At 42.5% G+C, this 23,107-nt stretch overlaps 1 protein-coding gene and 3 non-coding genes across 4 annotated transcripts; 1 reads left to right on the top strand and 3 right to left on the bottom strand.

Annotated features, from left to right (window-relative positions):
* The first annotated feature begins 728 nt into the window (after nucleotides 1–728).
* On the top strand, nucleotides 729–18,226 carry LOC137490879 (uncharacterized). The gene is made up of 3 exons (XM_087249386.2): nucleotides 729–757; nucleotides 1,779–1,928; nucleotides 8,033–18,226. The coding sequence occupies exons 2-3, from the start codon at nucleotides 1,844–1,846 to the stop codon at nucleotides 8,821–8,823; spliced, it is 876 nt and encodes a 291-aa protein (XP_087105512.1). The 5' UTR covers nucleotides 729–757; nucleotides 1,779–1,843; the 3' UTR covers nucleotides 8,824–18,226.
* On the bottom strand, nucleotides 14,758–14,830 carry trnam-cau (transfer RNA methionine (anticodon CAU)). The gene has a single exon. It is a non-coding gene; the product is annotated as a tRNA-Met (tRNA).
* On the bottom strand, nucleotides 15,597–15,669 carry trnam-cau (transfer RNA methionine (anticodon CAU)). Its single transcript has one exon. It is a non-coding gene; the product is annotated as a tRNA-Met (tRNA).
* trnam-cau (transfer RNA methionine (anticodon CAU)) lies at nucleotides 17,657–17,729 on the bottom strand. The gene has a single exon. It is a non-coding gene; the product is annotated as a tRNA-Met (tRNA).
* Nucleotides 18,227–23,107: the final 4,881 nt, after the last annotated feature.

The following is a 23,107-nucleotide window of genomic DNA, read 5'->3' as shown; positions in this document are numbered from 1 at the left end:
TTTGTGTTGTAAACCACTTGAATGTAAAGTAAATACAATAATGGCAACAATAAGAAAAGAAACAAAATCTGCATTTTGTCATGGCATTGGAGTTTACATATCGGCCTGTTGTGTGTAATATGAATATAGCCAAGCCATTCACAGATATTGCCAGATAATCACTTTACCTCTACCATACTTTTAACAGATCATTTGTAATTCTGGCTGTCATCCTTTCTTGCATTGTCTTGAGCCTTCACATTGCCAATTATATACTATATTGTTAGTAGCCTGGAGAGGTCAGTCATTCGGCTACATCAAATCACTTTCTACTGGATGTAAAATCCTCATTATAGAACATTATAATTTTTTAATGTTAAGTTCTAATTCTGTAGTTATTTTGGTAAAAGTAACTAAGAAGTAATATAAGAGTAATTTAACATATTACAATTCTGAGACAGTAATATTGTAAGGTAAGGGATTACATTTAAATAACAGTAATCTGTAATGTATTACAGTTTGGAAGTAACTTGCACAACACTGTATATATATATATATATATATATATATATATGTGTGTGTGTGTGTGTGTGTGTGTGTGTGTGAGTGAGAGAGAGAGAGGGGGAGAGAAAATGGAAAACGAGGGAGAAATGTATCAATAAGTCATGACTGCAACAGCAAGTGGCAAGAAAAGCAAAACAAAAAAAAGACTTTTATTTTGGCGTGGTGTGACGTCATAAGTCAGCGCCGCTCTTGCGCTGGATCCAGATGGAGAAAGGTTTGTTTTAAAGCGTTTACACTTATATAAAGCGATTGATTAAAGTTTCAGGCTTTTTTTCATCTGATGCTAAATTATGCTGTTAATGCATAATGCTGCTGTTGACAACATTATTTTAACACTTAACTGTGTAGTATTATTTTACTTACAGTAATGAGGGTAATTGTTTGAATAATAGAGGTAAAGGTGGTTTTATATTCGCACATTCGTTCATTTAGAAGTCTCTATATTGTTTACTGTTACTTTGAATATTCGATCGGAATTAGCATAAAAGTGTGGCTTGAAAACAACATTAATACTGTTTAATTCACTGTGACCAATGTTGTACTTTGTCATTATAATCATTGAGTGCTAATATGATTTCGCTATTTAGAGTTAGCAAATAATACTATTATGAAATTATATTATTAAGGAGAAAGTCTGAATGTGCGAATATAAAACCAACTTTACCTCTATTCTTGAATAAACAAAAGAAACATAAACGTGTAGGTGTTTTAATGAAGGTTTAATTGATTAAATAGCATAATGTCATTCCATTCTAAATATACATCACTATGTATGAGAAACGGAGTTTTAATCAGCTCATTCTTTCTAGCTGACAATAGAGGTAAAGTTGGTTTTATATTCACACATTCGTTCATTTATAAGTCTCTAAATTGTTTACCATGTTACTTTGAATATTCGATTTGAATTAGCATGCACGTATGACTTCTAAACGACATTGTTTATTTGACTGTGAACATTGTTGTACTTTGATAGTCATTGAGTGCTAATATGATTTCACTATTTAGAGTTTGCAAATAATACTTTTATGAAATTATATTATTAAGGAGAAAGTCTGAATGTGCGAATATAAAACCAACTTTACCTCTATGCATGGACGTACCTGATTTCTTTTTGTTAATTACTCTCATATAAAGAAACTGTTGAAGCAAGTGTTGAAGAGAAGTTATTTTGTTTCTGTTCATTGTTTTATTTATTTTAAACAGGACATTTTTATTGTTTTGTTCATATTAAACAGGATAAAGTGTCCAAAGACAGAGAAAAACTCCTGCTGAAGCGACTGATCTCCACACTGTTATAAAGATGGCGTTTATTAAAGAGGAGAGTGAAGATGTGAAGATTGAAGAAACATTCACAGTCAAACAGGAAGATCTGCAGGAACAAACAGGTTGATTTTCATTCTCAAACAGCAACTCATTAATTTGATCCTCATTCAGTTATATTTTAATAATAAGAATACTAAATTAAATCCATCTTGCAGCCCTGAGTGTGCTGCCTAGTTCTCCTAAACGCACATAAGCACTCATTGAAAGGCAGGAATCAGTTTCTTTCTTGTTCTTGTGTCATTTGTCATTCTTTTATGTATAATTAGTCTCTTATTACAAGTGGGCCTCAGCAATCCTGCAGGTGGGCCGCGAGCAAGCTTAAAATTAACTCTTAATATTAAGGATGTCCAGAGTTCTCGTGAGATTAAATCGGTAAAATTAAGATAAAAAGTTGTCTTGACCATGAGGGTGAATTTAGCATTGAAGATTGGAAGCAGGATTGAATTTGAACCGCAAATCAAGTGCTTTGCATACACCTGCAAGGCTGGCCTCCAGTAGTATCTGGATACAGCCTTTATGATGCAAGCTGAGATTGCATCACTCAGCGATGCAATGTCAGACACAATGCACTTAAATGGAGCTAGTGACTGTGACGGTTAGGGGTGGGGTTAGGTGAGCCCATTAAAAGCATTGGATGTAGCCCAGATTGCACTGCACCAGGTCTGCAGCCAGACCCCTCTCATGGCCTCTGTGATGCATGTCACTCGGTTGGCCGTGTGAGTGTAAAGTCACCGCTTTTTCTCACCGGAGCGAGATGTGCTGAAAGCTGCTTTAGTGAAGTGCAGAACAGATTTTTAAACGCCGTAATTAATCTATTACCATTGTGTAGGACTTCATTACAAGTATAAAACAAACACCTTAATTGTTCTGCAATTTGTGATTAAATTTTTTTTTTAATTTTAATAAAAATCTATTTTTCATTCATATATTTGAAGACTATTCCATGAATATGTCTCATCATTAAGAATTTCTTTAAAGTAGTGTAAAAATATCGACTTGTCTCGTTCCCCTGAACCCAATCGTGCGTCTCATCTTGTATCGTGGAGTTGGCATCTCTTCAGACCCCTACTTAATATTATACTACAATGTTTGGATTTCATTTATAATATGCTATAATAAAATTATCAAAGTAATGTTCTGTAATTGATTACTTCAAGCTAGGAGCAAAAACAGCACCCAAATCTGAACTCCTTGAAAAAGTCATAGAGCTACCGGTAGTTGTCAACAACAAACTCTTCCGCCTTAAAGCTCCGCCTATGCTGGTTGATTGACACCTCAATTGCATTTGATTTATCATTTGCGATGTCTGTTTGAGGATTTGATTCACCATTTGCGGAGTTGTTTGAGCATTTGATTCACCATTTGCGATGTCGGTTTAAGGATTTGATTTATAGTTTGAGCATTTTGATTCACCATTTACGATGTCAGTTTGAGGATTTGATTTATCATTTGCGATGTCAGTTTGAGGATTTGATTTATAGTTTGAGTATTTGATTTATCATTTGATCTTTTAAGCATTTGAATTTTCATTTTAATTTTGTTAGGAAAAAACTTCCATACAAAACTTTCAGCACTTATAATTCAAATGAAAAAAAAATGCTAATGATTTCAGAACAGCACACTTTCTTCCACACACCACATAATGCTGCCCTCTTCAACTCTCCTCTTCCTTTATACTCTCACCCATTTCCTTTCTGCCGTCCCATGGGTGGAGACCAATTAAACAATGTTGACTGTCATCACAGAAAACACCAACAATCATAAATGCATGATTATTTGCGGTCATGGCTTTGCAATATACAGAGTGTACTGAGTTTTTTTTTTTTCAAAGCATTTTCCCAATATATGTCCAAAATAAGATGTCCCCAAATATCAGTCCTTTTGCTGAAACACAGAAAGTTTTGGCCAAATTAAGCCTTAAAATCACCCCAGAATGGATGAACCCAACAGCACACAAGGGGGGAAAGGTGCACATTCCAGCCTTTATGTAGATGCTGTACAGGTATGTCTCATGTCTGCGAGGCAAATATTCAGCAGTTTGTTTAGCTGTTACCCCCGAACTTTTTTTTTTTTTCTGATGCGTTTACCAGTCAAGCACAGAATGAATAAGTTTTCTTGTCAACATTACAAATTTTAGAAAAAACATTTTGTTGTAATTATGAATATATACAAGTAAAAAACAGGGCATTTACAGCTTTCAAATCTGTGTCTTATCAATGTGACCAAAATGACTTTTATAATCAATTATGTAAAAACTCTGAAAACTGGACAGACAGTTTCAATTTACTAAAACTTCTATGTTAAGCGGCTTTGACACAGTTTAACTTATAAAAGCACTAGATAAATAAAGATGAATTGAATATGCTTAAATGTGTACACGTTAATAGACCGAACAAAATATTTGATTTATTTTACATTAATATGCATCAAAATTACAGTGTGTGTAGCCAATGTTCCCCTTCGGTCGGGGAACTTCAGTGCTATAAGTGGATTTGATCTTGGGAAAATCCACGTATGGGAGGATTCGGTTCAAAAGCCGCTTGTCTGAAAGAGTATTGAACGGGCCAATGAAAGCAATGAATTGGCAGCGTAAGCTTGCGCAGGAGTGCTTCATTGCCAATTATCCCAGGATATAAGCACACCTGGAGCGAGCAAACGCCATCCTTTTCGCTTCAGAGACTTTCTGATCGAGTCGATGAGGGTTCCTCTTGCTGGTTCAGCGACTTCAGAGCGAACGAGTGTCTCCCGGTACAGAGTGGGTTTTCGCGGCGGCAGACGGTCGAGCTGGGTCCGGTCCTCCAGAGCGGTGCGTATTGTTGCAAACTTTCCTAAAAGAGCAACACAGTCATGCAGCACGTCCTTTTCAGGATGGCGCTCCGACTGTGCGTTTCTGGTTGCCGGGGTTTCCTGGCTCCGGATGATGGACACGATCACTGCATTACATGTTTGGGGGTCCAGCATGTTAATGTGGTGCTCGCGGGCAGTTCATGTCGTCACTGCTATGCCATGACCGTTGCACAACTAAGATCGCCTACGGGCAGGTGAGCGCCGTCAAAATGGATCCTGAAGCGGACATGTTAGCCGTGCTTTCCCGGGCTGCTTCGGCCGTGGGGTTGGAGCTGGTCCATCCCCCATCTCCACGGCCGGACCGACTAGATGGGTGCTACGTGGAGGACCAGAAGGCGAAGCCTTCGAAGCCTCTGGTCCCCTTCTTCCTGGAAGTGCACAGTAGGCTCACGCAGTCTTGGAGGGCAACTTTCTCAGCCCATGCTGCGTGTCCCTCCGCCCTCACCGCCCTTGACGGCGGAGCTGCCAGGGGGTATGAGGCGTCCCGTCAGTGGAACGCGCTATCACGGTCAATCTTTGTCCGCGTGGCGCCCCTACGTGGCGGGGTCCGCCCCGTCTCCTGTCCAAAGCCTGTAGGTTGTCTGCCTCCCTCGGAGCCAGAGCTTATAAGGCTGCGGGCCAGGCTGCTTCCGCCTTGCACGCGATGGCCACCTACCAGCGCTACCAAGCGCAGGCGCTGGCCGAGCTGCACGAGGGCGGGTCTAACCCAGGCTTACTACATGAGCTGCGCACCACAACCGACTATGCTCTTCGGACTACTAAGTCCGCCGCGTGTGCACTGGGGATGGACGATGTTTACACTTGTGGTTCAGGAACGCCACCTCTGGCTAGACCTGGCCGATATGCGCAATTTTGACAAAGTTCGCTTTCTTGACTCGCCCATATCCCAGGCTGGCCTGTTCGGCGACACCGGCGGTGAAAGAGCAGTCAGATGCGATGGGTAATGTCATCTGTCGGCGCGGTCGTAAGCCCGCTCCGCCCGCCGAGCCATCCACCTCCGCTGTTCCTCGCCGAGGGCGCCCGTCAACGAGTGCTGCCCCGCCCCCGGGCGCGCCGTACACCTCGAAAGCAGGCAGCTGTTAGCCGACAGGGCACCATCTGGCACCCTTGCCCCGATCTTTGGAACCTCCACGTGTAGTCCCTAGACGTGAGGAAGACTTGGGTAACCTACCGAGTGCCGTGGTTAATACCATCACTCAGGCTAGTGCCCCCTCCACGAGGTGCCCCTACGCCCTGAATCGAAGTCTATTCACTACATGGTGTGTCTCTCGCAGAGAAAACCTCAGAAATTGCCAGATCAGTGTTGTGCTCTCTTTTCTCCAAGAGAAGCTGGACAGCAGGCTGTCGCCCTCCACTCTCAAGGTTTACGTGGCGGCCATCTCCGCTTATCATAACACGGTAGCTGGCGGCACCGTGGGAAAGCACAACCTAATCATCCGGTTCCTCAGAGGTGCTAGGCGAATTAATCCATCCCGCCCCCTCTCATGCCCTCTTGGGATCTCGCCCTCGTTCTCACAAGTTTACGAGCAGATCCCTTTGAGCCACTCGATTCAGTATCTCTAAGATTTCTGTCACTGAAGACAGCTCTGCTGGTCGCGTTGGCCTCCATCAAGAGGGTCGAGGACCTGGAGGCATTTTCGGTCAGTGACTCGTGCCTGGAATTCGGGCCGGATTACTCTCACGTTATCCTGAGACCCCGCCCGGGTTATGTGCCCAAGGTTCCTACCACCCCCTTTAGAGATCAGGTAGTGAACCTGCAAGCGCTGCCCCCGGAGGAGGCAGACCCAGCCCTTTCCTTACTGTGTCCAGTTCACGCGCTGCACATTTATGTGGACCGTACTTAGCACTTTAGATCATCTGAGCAGCTCTTTGTCTGTTATGGCGGTCGGCAGCAGGGAAGTGCCGTATCGAAACAAAGATTATCCCACTGGATTTTGGATGCCATTTCACTCGCTTATTCGAGCAGAGGTGAGCCGTGTCCCCCGGGAGTGCGTGCACACTCCACTCGGCGCGTTGCATCCTCTTGGGCTTGTGCACGCGGCGCCTCTCTAACAGACATTTGTAGAGCTGCGGGCTGGGCGACACCCAACACATTTGCAAGGTTTTACAATCTGCGAGTGGAGCCGGTTTCCTCAAGGGTATTAGGCAACCCTTTGGTGATTGAGGAAACAACTCAGTAGGGTGTTGAAACACGCTTGCTGCGCCATTGTCCCTAACACGTAGATACGTGTGCCCTTTTATCTGTCAGTAAAGTTCCCCGTCAGGTGAGCCCTGCAGATTCCTCCGTGGACCCCAGCACTGACTCAGCAGAGGAGTCACTTGCTGGCCCACTACGTTGTTGGTCTGCCCGCTGGTCAGCCCGCATCTTGGGTATAGGTGTCTGCTATGTGTGATCCCCGCTAGGTGACTATGCTTATTCCGCCACGGTTAAGTCCCCCCTCTGGGTGGACCCGTGTCTTCCCTCTCCGCTAACCTCTTTGTCTATGCACACTCCCCCTTCTTAGGGCTAGTCCATATGTAATTCTGCCATTTTATCTCCCCCCTTGGGTAGCGGATAGCCTCCGCAGCATCCTCCCTATCGGGATTGCACGCTTCCCAACGTACTGTCGTATTTTCCTAGAATCATCTAGACGCACACGACTTCCCAAAAAATATATCTAAATCCGTAAAATTTCTGTTGAAGGGAGATAAATTAGGGCCAGGGACACGTTGGAAGACCGCGCCTCCCATGATGTGGGTGCGTCACGCTTGCTTGACTATCCCCTCATCGGGGGCGTTGAAAAGGTGCAGTCATTATGGCGTTTTTCATAGTTCTCCCATACGTGGATTTTCCCAAAGACCAAATCCACTGTATAGCACTGAAGTTCCCCAACCGCCAGGGAACATTCGAGGTTACAGAAGTAAAACTTCGTTCCCCGAGGAGGGGAACGGAAGTCCTATACTCCGTCGCCATAACGACTGTCCCTTAGCTGTTAGAAAGTCTCTTCAGCTTAAAAGGATGGCGTTTGCTCGCTCCAGGTGTGCTTATATGCTGGGATAATTGGCAATGAAGCACACCTGCGCAAGCTTACGCTGCCAATTCATTGCTTTCATTGGCCCGTTCAATACACTTTCAGACAAGCGGCTTCTGAACCGAATCCTCCCATTTCGAGGATTTTCCCAAGATCAAATCCACTTATAGCACTTCCGTTCCCCTCCTTGGGGAACGAAGGGTAACTTCTGTCACCTCGAACGTTTCCAGTGTCTTTTCACTTTTCAGCTTTTGATGAGAGTTTTTAAGACTTAATGAAAACTAATGTTTTTTTTTATTTTTTTTCAGACCTAATTGAAGAGAAGGAGAGGAGTAAAGAGGAGGAACATCATGTCAAAATTGAGGAAAAAACTCATTTACAGACTGATTTTAAAAGGAGAGACAATAATTGTTTCACCTGCACTCAGTGTGGAAAGAGTTTTGGAAGAAAAGACATTCTTAAGATTCACATGAGGATCCACACTGGAGAGAAACCGTTCACATGCACTCAGTGTGGGAAGAGTTTCAGCTGCTCATCACACCTTAATCAACACATAAGTATCCACACTGGAGAGAAACCATTTACTTGCACTCAGTGTGGGAATAGTTTCAGCCAATTAGCACACTTTAATCATCACATGAGGATCCACACTGGAGAGAAACCATTCACATGCACTTACTGTGGGAAGAGTTTCAGCCAATCATCAAACTTTAATAAACACATGAGGATCCACACTGGAGAGAAACCATTCACATGCACTCACTGTGGGAAGAGTTTCAGCCAATCATCAAACTTTAATAAACACATGAGGATCCACACTGGAGAGAAACCATTCACATGCTCTCAGTGTGGGAAGAGTTTCAGCCAATCATCAAATTTTAATCAACACATGAAGATCCACACTGGAGAGAAACCATTCACATGCACTCACTGTGGGAAGAGTTTCAGCCAATCATCAAACTTTAATAGACACATGAGTATCCACACTGGAGAGAAACCATTCACATGCCCTCAGTGTGGGAAGAGTTTCAGCCGATCATCGTCCTTTAATTTACACATGGTGAGCCACACTGGAGAGAAACTATTCACTTGCACTTAAGCTGCGGTCACACTGGACTTTTCCCCCCATAGACTTCCATTCATACGCACGTGAATGCGTCAGACCGGAAACCAAGTTTGTGCATCAAGTTTCGCAGTTCACTGCGTTGCAAAGTTCAAGCTTGGTGAACTCTGACCTGCAAAATCACATCACTTGACTAGGGCTGTGTATTGTTCTAAAGTGTTCGATACCGATACCCTGAATTCGATACCGGTTTCGAACGATACTTTTTTCTATACTTTTATTTTAAGAAATAAATTTTAACAAGATTACATAACACATAATCTCAGAGAAACTATTTTTTCACAGCAGGCTTATCTTTAAGACCAATAAACAAAGGAACAAAAGCACAAAATGAACAAAGTGTAGTTAACACAATATATTAGTGCTAACAGTTTTAATAAAGTTCAAGCAGTTTAAGTCAATCAATTTTAAGTATTTGTGAGGCTTACTGCTGCCTAAAGGTTTTCCAGATATCAAAATGACTCCGGAACAGATCCGCGCCGGAGGTATTACATGATCCGCAACAGAAACGGGTCCGCAAATGGGTCTGTACTGGAGTCTACTTGCACAGCGCAACGGATCCGGAACGGATAAGAATTCTGTATCCGTTCCGGACCCATTTCAGACGTTACCCGTATCCGCTAATAAAGCTCTTCATCCGGAACCGATCCGGACCCATTAATAGAGTAGCTCATCCAGCTCGGATCCAATCCAGACCCGCTGATAGAGTAGCTCATCCGGCGCAGATCCGATCCAGACCCGCTGATAGACTAGCTCATCCGGCCCGGATCCAATCTAGACCCGAACCCATTGATGAAGTAGCTTATCCGGATCCAATCCAGACCCGTTCATTAGTAGATAATTTGGTGCTGATACCTTGAGTTTCCTAATTCAAAACTAATCTGGGCAAAACTACCTAAAGAAATATCTAAAATCTATAGAACAACATTGCTCAATAAAAGCTTGCATATTTAAAATGTCTGCCTTAATCACTCAAAACTTCCAAATCTAAATGAATGTTTTAGCCAATCACAAAAAAACTATAAAAAGTTAATTAAATGGGTTAAATATAAATCAGTAATTACCTATTTTCAAAGTTGCATTATGTATACACTGACCAGAACAAATAAAACACAATGGAAATATTGTACCGTTAACTTTTTTTTTTTTTTTCATGTAGTAAAATGTTTTTATGAAGTAAGAGTAAAAGGAGAATCAAAACAGAATTCATTATAGACTCTTTGCTGAACAGAATGTTTTGAGTGTTGCTGTTGCAGGTGATAAACGCTGCTCAGGAGAGTATGAAGATGTCATGAGTGTTGCAGTTGCACATGATGTAGGTTGCTCAGGACAGGATGGAGATGATGTGAGTGTTGCTGTTGCAGGTGATGAACGCTGTTCAGGAGAGTATGAAGATTAAAATGAATATATAAAAATCAAAAGAAAATGCACCATTAAACCTCCAAATGGCAGTTTGTGGTAGGTTTAAATAATGATATATTAATTAGGTTAAATACTCACAATGCTTTGATTTTTGTGGGCAAGTCTTTTGTCTTAATTCACTTTCTGCTTCGTTAAAGCGGTTAAAGCAGTCTTGGTGATGTTGATGCAAATTTGCCAATCTTGATTTAAACTGCTCCTGTTGATTTAAAAATAACAAGATAACAGATTTTGTTTCAACCTTTCAAATAACTTTAAACCATTTAATTACTCTAATCAATAGGGCTGTAACGATACACCAAACCCACGATTCGGTTTGTATCACGATTTTTGACCCACGATTCGGTTCGTATCACAATTTTTTTTTTTCCGTGTGGGGTGGGAAAAAAGATTTTCAAAAAAATTTTTTATTAAATAACATTTGAAAAATCTTTATAAACTGAACATCAAAAAACAATATTAACTATGCAAATTATTAACAATATAAATAGTAATATATAAAATAAAAAAATAGCCAAAGCTATATCACTTTTGTTTTCTTTGTAACAAAATACTGTTGAAAAACCAAACAGAACTAAACTCCATTGTGTAGATGGTTCAAGCATGTTGAAAATTCTTTTTCAATCAAGTTCTCTTACATAGAAAAACTAAATAAATGGCCACTAGGGATGCTCATTTCGTTAATTTTGTTAACTGACAACCGCCGCTCATTAATCGCTTATTAAGGTTTAACTGGTCAGATTACTATTAATTTTATATTAAACAAATTGACTTGTCTTTTTTGTGTCTGACACATTAAATATTGCATTTTAAAATACAGATTTATTTTTAAATGCTAGCATATTAATAACAGAACAGAACAACAGAGCATCTTCATGCACCTGCAGTGTTTAGCACAGAAGAGCAGAATAATCTAAATAAAATGAATAAAATAAATAGGAATGCCCTAAATTATTTTCAATTAAATAATTAATTTATATTACAAAACAAAAGTACTGACTGATTCTTTTTAATAACCGGCATAGGCTGTTTTTTTCCAATCATATGTTTTTTTCTTCCGTCAAATAAAAATAGCTGACTTCCTCAAATTGCCCGCTTCACGGAAAATATGCATTTATTTAATGCCCCGCTGTTATTATTGTAATCACAAAACCTTTTACATTTTTAATAGAAATCATTATTTTAAAGAATATGTCTTGCTATATGGTTTCCTCTCTCTCCCTCGCGGTTCAAGTGCGCGTGCTGCGTGATGAAAAGACAACAACAACGCGCGCATATGTTGACTTTTTGTAAACAGTTTTGTTGTTTAAATATGATATTGCATCAATGTGCATACATGCTTTATAAGTTGTAAAATAAAAAGTAAAGCCTATTTGTTGCGTTTATTACAGATCCAGGTCAACATCAGTGCTGGTTTAGCATCAACACGTCTGTATCAAACAGCAATATTCTACTTCTATTTTGCTTCTTTGGCAATGTGTCTGTAGGCACGGGTTATACGTTATCGTCCCGCAAATTAAGTATGCCTTGCAGTTGAACAAGGGGCCGAAAACAAGGCGCACCTCTCTGCCTTTATGTTGACAAGGAAAAAAGAAGAAGCACGGTCCTCTTATGAAACGACTGAATCAGCTGGTTATCGATTGTGCTAAGGTGTTGCTGTCTGTGTTGTTACAATTGTAATATTTAATAATATCGTGATATTCAAGATTTGTACATTCATACAGCTCTGGATAACTTAAAACAGCGATTAGACCTTCAGAGCGGCATTAATGCGTCCTGAAGTAAAGCGAAACTGCTATAAACTCCAGCAAGATAGAGTGATTATATGCAGAGCCATTTACCTTTATCTCTAAATAAAGTATAACGATAGAAACTGTGTTCATCTTAACTGAAAGCTTCGTCGTGTTTCCTGACCTCACGCATCACTCACCTGTCAGTCAGCACTCCCAAAGGGTCAAACAGAAATCGCAAAGCACGGTTACAGAAAAGTTTGCGCTGTTATAATTCACTTACCTTTAGGCTACTGTTTCACACTGAGGCTTAATGCCTGTGCTTCAAACCACAAGTCAAGTAAACATTTAACAAATAAACAACTTATTTCTCTCAAGAAAACCAAAAAGTTGAAAATTCTTCAGAAACACCATCATTTCAACATTGCAGTGAAAAACGTGACAACTTTCCTTACTCTGTGGAGTCGGGACATCTGGTGAACGCCCATCCCTCTCTGTGCAGCCACATTAACAGTGTGAGCAAAGCATCGTATATGCTGTGAAAATCCGGCCGCTTTGACAGCATTGGCAATGTTTCTGCCATTGTCTATTGTCAAGCGGGGTTACGTTAATTTTGTTTTTGATATTCCTGACACATTCAGACGGTCCCTTACTAAGAGCTCCGTGCGAGCTCTCCCGGCTAAACGCATATTGCAAGGGCATAAATGGAGCAGTGCTCGTAATGTCGAGTGAAAAAAAAATTGTTTCCTCACGTTCCTCTTTAACTAGCTCAACTTTTGCAGGCACGCGTGACGTTATTGGAAAGGTAGTCACGGGGTGTGTCGCGAATCTCCTTTATCACAACGCGACACAGGATCGTAGATTCGCGATTTCGATTTCATATTGTGTATTATTACAGCCCTAGGCGCCATGTCCGAATGATACAGTGACACTGACAAAGCGCTGCATCAACCTCTTTGCGCCAAAGTTCATGCAGAGTAGCAGTGTCCCTGGCAACCCTAATGGGCACTTTAGACTGCGAGTTTTAAGGCATTTGCGATTAAGGCATTGTTCAAAGCAACTCGGAAAAGCATGTGACCTTCAGATTATAAGACTGACGTGCTGCCTACTGCGCCAACGAGGCAGATTGCAGGAGCTGGGCAGGCTGTGACACACCAGCTTCCATGTCACTGTGCTGCGATGTGGGTCCTAGGAGACAGCTCAGGCCATACAAGCATGTCAGTATGGCAGAGCGGTCTAAGGTGCTGTGTTCCGGTCGCAGTCTCCCCTGGAGGCAAGGGTGTGAGTCCCACTTCTGACAAACCCAACTTTTGGCTATGCGTTTAGGCACACGTCTTTAACTCTCTGGCACGACCTGGCATGTCCGAGTGATACAGTTACACTGACAAAGTGCTGCATCAATCTCTTTGCGCCAAAGTTCATGAAGCGTAGCAGTGTCCCAGGGCACTGCAAGTTTTAAGGTGTTTGCGATCAAAGCATTGTCCACAGCAACTCGTAAAAGCATGTGAACAAAACAATGGTCGAGGGCTTTAATGCAAGTGCACTGAAAGGAGATCAAAAGAACTGTCTTGGAATGCCATGTAGTGGAATGTCCTGGGATGCTGTTGATTTTTAAGGCAAGAGGATTTGCAGGACTTTTCGTCAAATCCTTGTACAACGTCAAATAATGACATTTGACAGATCCACACAGAACGTTAAGTGATTACGTGTCAGGAATGGGAGCATCTTGCCATCATTGCTTCAGACTCAGGAAATGTTCTTGGAACTTCACGCTGCCTGCCCTCCAAAGAAGCTGTAGCATCTTTTGCTCCCGGGTAGCATGGACCGTATTGAAGGGAATAATAAATGCTGCCCAGTCATCTAAGCGCTCCCGTGTACCAAAAGTTACCACCCTGCCCTGTGTGAGGCTCGAACTCACGACCTTTAGATTATGAGACTGACGCGCTGCCTACTGCGCCAACGAGGCGGACTGCAGCAGATTGGCAAGCTGTGACACACCAGCTTCCATTACGCTGTGCTGCGGTGGGGGTCCTAGGAGACAGCTCAGGCCATGCATGCATGTCAGGATGGTTGAGCTGTGTAAGTTGCTGTGTTCAAGTCGCAGTCTCCCCTGGAGGTGTGGTTTCAAATCCCACTTCTGACAAACAAAACCTTTGGCTAAACGTTCAGGCTTAAGTCTTTAAATCTCTGGCGCCATGTCCAAGTGATACAGTAACACTGACAAAGCGCCGGATCAACCTCTTTGCGCCAAAGTTCATGCAGCCTAGTAATGTCCCTGGCAACCCTAATAGGCACTTCAAACTGCAAGTTTTAAGTCGTTTGCGAGTAAGTCATTGTCCACAGAAACTCGGAAAAGCATGTGAACAAAACAATGGACGAGGGCTTTAATGCACTTGCTTTAATGCAAGTGCACTTAAAGGGGATCGAAAGAACTGTCTTGGAATGCCATGTAGTGGAATGTCCTGGGATGCTATTGATTTTAAGGCAACATGATTCGCAGGACTTTTCGTCAAATCCTTGTACAACGTCAAGTCATGACATTTGACTGATTCACGCTGAACGTCAAGCATTTACTTGACAGGAATGGGAGCATCTTGCCATCATTGCTTCAGACTCAGGAAATGTTCTTGGAACTTCACGCCTCCTGCCCTCCAAAGAAGCTGTAGCATTTTTTGCTCCCGGTAAGCATGAACCACATGGAAGTGGATAAAAAATGCCGCCCAGTCATTTAAGCGCTCCCGTGTGCCAAAAGGTACCACCCTGCCCCGTGTGAGGCTCGAACTCACGACCTTCAGATTATGAGACTAACGCGCTGCCTACTGCGCCAACGAGGCGGACTGCTGGATTAGGGCAGGATGTGGAACAACAGCTTCCATGTCACGGTGCTGTGGTGTGCGTCCTGGGAGACAGCTCAGGCCTGGAAAGCATGTCAGGATGGCTGAGTGGTCTAAGGCGCTGCGTTCAGGTAGCAGTCTCCCCTCGAGGCGTGGTTTCAAATCCCACTTCTGACAAATAAAACCTTTGGCTAAACGTTAAGGCTCAAGTCTTTAAATCTCTGGCGCCATATCCATGTGACAAAGCGCCGCATCAACCTCTTTGTGCCAAAGTTCTTGCAGCGTAGTAATGTCCCTGGCAACCCTAATAGGCACTTTAAACTGCAAATTTTAAGGCGTTTGCGATTAAGGCATTGTCCACAGCAACTCGGAAAAGCATGTGAACAAAACAATGGATGAGGGCTTTAATGCAAGTGCACCGAAAAGGGATCGAAAGAACTGTCGTGGAATGCCATGTAGTGGAATGTCCTGGGATGCTATTGATTTTAAGGCAATATGATTCGCAGGACTTTTCGTCAAATCCTTGTACAATGTCATGTCATGACATTTGACTGATTCACGCTGAACGTCAAGCAATTACTTGACAGGAATGGGAGCATCTTGCCATCATTGCTTCAGACTCAGGAAATGTTCTTGGTACTTCACGCCTCCTGCCCTCCAGAGAAGCTGTAGCATTTTTTGCTCCCAGTAAGCATGAACCACATGGAAGTGGATAAAAACGTCGCCCAGTCATGTAAGCGCTCCCGTGTGCCAAAAGGTACCACCCTGCCCCGTGTGAGGCTCGAACTCACGACCTTCAGATTATGAGACTGACGCGCTGCCTACTGCGCCAACGAGGCGGACAGTTGGAGTTGGGCAGGATGTGGAACAACAGCTTCCATGTCACGGTGCTGCAGTGTGCGTCCTGGGAGACAGCTCAGGCCAGGTAGGCATGTCAGGATGGCCGAGTGGTCTAAGGCGCTGCGTTCAGGTCGGTCTCCCCTGGAGGTGACGTTTCAAATCCCACTTTTGACAAACCAATCCTTTGGCTAAACGTTCAGGCTCAAGTCTTTAAATCTCTGGCGCCATATCCAAGCAAGTGGTGCTCGCTGCAGAGCCATTTGGGCGAGCTGAGCTCCAGCGAGGGAGAGCTTGAGCTCCTCCTTTTTTGCACTTCTTCAACGAGTGATGTCACTGGGGGTAGGGTTAGGGGTGGGGTTGGTGTACGCATTAAAACAGCTTACAGGAGGAGGAGTGAGAGCTCATGCTCCCCTTTGCTGGAGCTCAGCTCTGCTCAAATGGCTCTGCTGCGAGCACCCTCTCTATCCAAGTGACAAAGTGCCGCATCAACCTCTTTGCGCCAAAGTTCATGCAGCGTAGTAATGTCCCTGGCAACCCTAATAGGCACTTTAAACTGCAAATTTTAAGTAGTTTGCTATTAAGGCATTGTCCACAGCAACTTGGAAAAGCATGTGAACTAAACAATGGACGAGGGCTGTAATGCAAGTGCACCGAAAGGGGATCGAAAGAACTGTCTAGGAATGCCATGTAGTGGAATGTCCTGGAATGCTGTTGATTTTAAGGCAATATGATTCGCAGGACTTTTCGTCAAATTCTTGTACAACGTCAAGTCATGACATTTGACAGATTCACGCTGAACGTCAAGCAATTACTTGACAGGAATGGGAGCATCTTGCCATCATTGCTTCAGACTCAGTAAATGTTCTTGGAACTTCACGCCTCCTGCCCTCCAGAGAAGCTGTAGCATTTTTTGCTCCCGGTAAGCATGAACCACATGGAAGTGGATAAAAAACGCCGCCCAGTCATGCAAGCGCTCCCATGTGCCAAAACATACCACCCTGCTCCATGTGAGGCTTGAACTCACGACCTCGACATTATGAGACTGACGCGCTGCATACTGCGCCAACGAGGCGGACTGCTGGAGCTGGGCAGGATGTGGAACAACAGCTTCCATGGTTCAAATCCCACTTCTGACAATCCCCAACCTTTGGCTATGTATTCAGGCGTAAGTCTTTAACTCTCTGGCGCCATGTCTGAGTGATAAAGTAACACTGACAAAGCGCTGCATCAATCTCTTTGTGCCAAAGTCACTGTGCTGTGGTGTGTGTTCTAGGAGACAGCTCAGGCAAAGCAAGCATGTCAGGATGGCTGAGCAGTGTAAGGTGCTGTGTTCTGGTTGCATTCTCCCCTAGTGGTGCGGTTTCAAGTCCCACTTCTGACAAACAAAACCTTTGGCTAAACGTTCAGGCTCAAGTCTTTAAATCTCTGGCGCCATATCCAAGTGACAAAGCGCCGCATCAACCTCTTTGCGCCAAAGTTCATGCAGCGTAGTAATGTCCCTGGCAACCCTAATAGGCACTTTAAACTGCAAATTTTAAGGCGTTTGCGATTAAGGCATTGTCCACAGCAACTCGGAAAAGCATGTGAACAAAACAATGGACTTGCCCTTTCAGTGCACTTGCTTTAATGCAAGTGCACTGAAAGGGGATCGAAAGAACTGTCTTGGAATGCCATGTAGTGGAATGTCCTGGGATGCTATTGATTTTAAGGCAACATGATTCGCAGGACTTTTCGTCAAATCCTTGTACAACGTCAAGTCATGACATTTGACAGATTCACGCTGAACGTCAAGCATTTACTTGACGGGAATGGGAGCATCTTGCCATCATTGCTTCAGACTCAGGAAATGTTCTTGGAACTTCACGCCTCCTGCCCTCCAGAGAAGCTGTAGCATTTTTTGCTCCCGGTAAGCATGAACCACATGGAAGTGGATAAAAAACGCCGCCCAGTCATTTAAGCGCTCCCGTGTGCCAAAAGGTACCACGCTGCCCCGTGTGAGGCTCGAACTCACGACCTTCAGATTATGAGACTGACGCGCTGCCTACTGCGCCAACGAGGCAGACTGCTGGATTTGGGCAGGATGTGGAACAACAGCTTCCACGTCACGGTGCTGTGGTGTGCGTCCTGGGAGACAGCTCAGGCCAGGTAAGCATGTCAGGATGGCTGAGTGGTCTAAGGCGCTGCGCCGAAGCTGGGGAACAATCGTCCAACAAAGAAGGGGAAGAAGGGAAGAAAGGGGGGAAGAAAGAAAGGGAAGAAGAGGGGGAAAAAACGAAGAAAGGAAAGGGCGAATTCTAAGCTTCCCGGACACGCCTTCCCTGCACCTGCTTTACGTCACGCCTTCCCTGCACCTGCTTTACGTCACGCATAGTTATACTGTTCTGTGTTAAAACAACGCAATTTGAGTTACATTGATTTCTATTGCAGGTGCTCACCAAGACCGGGGTTCGAATCCAGCTAAAGACGCTTTATTGTTATTGGTTAATTATTACTCAATAAACTAACTGTTTAAATGTGTAATGCTCCAAGGTAAATAAAATATGCCTAAGCGCTTTATTCTTGTGTTTTTTGACATTCTTTCATGAAAAATAAAGCATACTAACTTGAATGTGTCACTATTTAGTAGTTGTTGTAGCATTGTTATGCTTATGGTTATTATTGTTCTGTATTTTGATGTACAAATGATCTATAGAAATGTCATAGAGTATATAATGTACACACACACACACACACACATATATACATATATATATATGTGTGTGTATATAGTGTGCATAGTGTATATGGAATTAAAAGTCAAGTAGTCAGTTATTTATATATGCATTATTTATCTAACAATTGTCAACAGAACAGTAATGAATATAGAGTAGAAAATGTGAAAATAATAAATTAGTTATTAATAATACAGTATTAACAATATAAATAAACAATGTTAATAAAACGTTAAATACAAACAGAAATCGACACAAAGTGGACTTAAAAGTCAAGGACATTTATTAATGCAATATTTATTTAACAATGGTCAACAAAACAGTAATGAACATGGAATAAAAATTCTTAAAAATTAAATGTTAAATATTAACAGAATAAATACAAAATTAACAAATTAAATAAAATGTTAAATAAATTTTGAAACCAACAATAAGTGAAATAGAATAAATTTAACTATTATGGTTGTAACCTGTATACACTTTATACATACACACACATATAAATAATAAATAAGTTAAATAAAATGTCAACAAAATAAATAAACTTTAAATAAAAAGTGCAATAAAACAGAATCAAACAAGGTAATTGAAGAACTATTATGGTTATAAAGTGTATAATAGACATACACATAAATAATAAACAGTTAAATAAAATGTTAACAAAATTAATTATTTTTATAAAATGTGAAATAAAATAGAAACCAACAAGTGAAATAGTATAAATTGAAGATCTATTATGGTTGTAAACTTTATACACTCTGTACACACACACACACACACACACACATATAAATAATAAATTAAATAAAATGTTAACAAAATAAATACACTATTTAAATAAAATGCGCAATAAAATAGAAACCAACAACAAGTGAAATAGAATAAACTGGAGAACTATTATAGTTATAAACTATATAAATACACACACATATATAAATAATAAATAAGTTAAATAAAATGTTAACAAAATAAATTATTAAAAAGTAAAATGTGCAAAAAAACAAGTGAAATAGAATAAATTGAATTATTATGGTTATAAACTGTAAACACTATACACACACACACATACACACACACACACACAAATAAATAATATAAAAGTTAAATAAAATGTCAACAAAATAAATACACTATTTAAAGAAAATGTGAAATAAAAATATAAACTAACAGCAAGTGAAATTGAATGAACTGAAGAACTATTCCACTATATACATACACAAACAAACAAACACATTATTTTGGGTTGGTCCTTTTCATTTCCTCTAGCCACTCTTCTTTAGTTAAAGTTTCAGTCTGTGGGCAGTACACCCTGCCCCTGAGTTGGCTATGGCCTGTGGCATTTGTTTTGAACTGCCCACACTTTTTACAAGTGTTCGCTTGAACAGTTCTCCGGTACGGTCTTTTGGGAATGGCTCCAGAAGTGGACGGTGATGCAGCAGGCTGTGAGCTGGTACTGGACATTGTTGGCTGAAGTGGTGGCTGTCTGAGTGGCATCCCCTGCACCATTGGGATACCCTGGGCCATCTGCACTCCTTGCATCATCGGGATACCCTGGGCCATAGGGATTCCCTGGACCATTGGCACAGCCTGGAACATTGGTACACCCTGAAACATCGGCATACCCTGGTGTAGCTGGGATGTATATGTTGGGTACCATCTGCAGCGATGCTCCAGGTGCTGGTGGTGTAAATATGACCTGGGTCTGTACTGGTGCCTTGGGTCTGAGTGGGGGTCGTCCAACAGATGTCTGTCTCTGCCTTGCCTGACCTGCTGTGCTCTCTGGCAACACATACTGGTGCTGCTCTCCTGGTTGGTCTGGCTCTGTCCGAAGACTTTTGGCAACTGGGAGAGGCTCCTGGGCTTCTGGGAGGTGTTGAGGCAACTGAATACCCTGAAGCAGCACAGACAGCTCCTGCTTCTTCTGTCTGTTATTAAACCACTGAATCAGGGTATTCTGGTTTACCTCAACCAGCTGCATGGATGTACCTCCCATTACCAAGCTGTTGCCCAGTACAGCTTGCCTAATCCTGCGGTAGTCTTGCAGGATCAGAGACCATCTTGAAAGGGTTCCCTTGCCTTTTCGCTTGGGACTAGGGTGGATGGTACAAAGCCTAATAAAGATGGTCTCCACAAGACGGCAACAGTCAGGCCACTGAGCAGGAGCACTGCTTGCACCCAGCACACATCTGGTAGTGCTCTCCACGCCAGGGGTATGAGTGGGCTTCTTGGGTGTTTTAAATCGCCCACTCAGCAGTCGCTTCTGGTGTCGAGCTGCATACACCACCCGCTTCTTGTCTTGGTCATGCAGGCTTTGCCAAAGACCAATGATCTCGTTGGCCTCCTGGTTGGTGAGGCTGAGGCTTTTGTGGGTCCGAAGCTCAACCAGATATTCAGCCAGCCTGTCCACATGCTGGAAGCCCAGAATATTTTGGTAGTCAATAGCCTAATGAAAGCACAACAAAAAAAAATAGCACATTAAATTGTTCAATGCATAATTCCATAATTGTTTCTGTTATCATGTTGAAGCTGCACTACGGAAAAAAACCTGATGCGTGTTTGACTTTACACTTTATTTTAAAATTATACTAGATCATTGTAAAGACAGAAATTAGTGGGACTTACAGTCTCTTCATCACCATCATCATCGTCGTCATCATCATTATCTTCGTCATCATCTTCCATAGCCTCTTCTGGCTCTAAGGGCACAGGTGAAATTGGTTCTTCAGGCTGCGCAGGTGGGTCAGGGACCAGTGCAGGGCATGTGGAGACCGGCAAAGAAGCGACACTGCTGGTGACTGCAGTGGAGGAACCCGATCTCAATGTGGAGGAGGATGGTGACAGCAGCCTCCGGATCAACAATAGTGTGATCCTCACTAATGTCACAGAAGCCCTCATCTTCTTCTCGCTCATCCACATTGAGATCCTCAATGAGCTCAGCAGTCTGCTCACAGTCTGGGTTCATGTTCTGCAGTGCCTGACCAGTCTGCTGGAACATACTGCACTCCAATGAGCTCACCTGAAAAAAATAAATGAAACATAAATAAACAAATTTTAAGAGCCATGTTTGATTGGGTGTTGAAGTAGCAAGTAGTTTTAAAAGCTCAACGTCAAGGAAGAAACAAACAAAAACATACATTTTAATCAGAGATCCAAAACATAATATTCTGGACAAAACATCTAATGAAATGCAATGGAAATACAACGAAGACAGAGAAATGTACAAATAAATTTCCCTCAAAGCTTGTAGCATTATGTTTGATAATGACATGTAATAATAATGTAATGATAACTTTGTATCTTGCTTTACTTCAGTAAATAGTCATGAAACAATACATTTGTTCTTACAAATATTTAAAGACAAGCAAAGATTTCACAGCACAAAGCTCATGAACATTGACCTACTGTATCAAACTGGATACAGTAGATGGAGAGAACACAGAAATTGCAGGTTTATTAACAATAGCAAAATCTCTTACCAGTGTAATGTGCAGGCGGACAAAAGTTGGGCACCACTTTTCTCCCAAACAGTTTTTCAAAGTTGCAGTTTACACAGTGAACAAGTTCTCCTGTGTAGCTGCGTAAAGCTGATGGTTCAGATGCCAAGGAAGCAGCCTCCCAGTCCTGGTTCCACCTGTTTAGTCCCTCCAGCAAATAAATCTGAAAGTTCAGACTATTTGCGCTGTACCCTGTAAATATTAAAAACAATGTTTAGGACTTAATTAAAAAACAAACACACAAAGACATTTAATGCGTTTTTACACAATGTTTGTGCAGAATCATACCTGGGACGAAACGATTGAGGTGTAAATGAAAGGACTCGAGAGACGTGGAGCCCCTGGCACATCTGTATGTCCGTAGCAGAACACCTCCCTTGGTTATGCTCCTCGTTTCAGTATAGAGCACGACACCAGGGGGGTCCTGAATGCATTTTATATGCTTTTTTTGGACACTCCAGATGTGCCCCATCCTTTCCTTGTCTAAAAGAGGAACGCCCAGCGAGTCATTGCCCTTGTTGCTCATGAGCTCAGTAAGAAGCTGTTCAAGTAGAAGGATGGTAGTCTCCTCCCCACGGGTCCTCCTCCGGCAATGGAGAGCCAGCTCCTCCCTGGTGAGATGCTTGTTGACATCAGCATCTGTCAACGCAGGCCAACCTTGGGACATCAACAGTGCTCGCTTTGCTTGGCGTAGCAAAGAAACATCAGCCGCATCCCATTCAAAAATGCACGCAGAGATCCGTGACATGAAGATGGGATACAGTTGATGAGCATCAGTTGTACATCCCACAGCAATCCTGCGCATAAAGTGCCAGATGTCCAATTTCACAGTCAACTCCGGCCATCCTCTAAACCTGGCTTTGAGTTTGGTCTCACCCACATCAGTGCAGCACCCACAGTCCACATACAAAACAGCAGGTGGATCCACACCAGCCTCCTGGTATCTTCTGACCAGCCCATCCACCATCCTGTCCAGTCCTGCTCCTTCCTGGGCAGTGAGCACACTTATCAGCACCTGACCAAACTCATTGCCAACAGAGGTGAGCCAGAGTCCTGTTCCTTTTGCTGTCCCGGCCAGCTTTTTTGTGATCTAGATTAGACAAGAGAAGAACCATGGTGTATCGTCAGATCAAGCAGACTAAACAAAGGGTTTTTACCAATGCTGGAATATAATAAAGAAATTATAAATTGATGAATATCCACTAACCTTTTTATTGAATCCATCTTCAAGA

Source organism: Danio rerio, chromosome 4, assembly GCF_052040795.2.
Source record: "Danio rerio strain M-AB ecotype USA chromosome 4, GRCz13ab, whole genome shotgun sequence".
Lineage (NCBI taxonomy): Eukaryota > Metazoa > Chordata > Actinopteri > Cypriniformes > Danionidae > Danio > Danio rerio.
The sequence above is the reverse complement of the archived record's forward strand: the minus strand, read 5'-3'. Positions and strand labels throughout refer to the sequence as shown.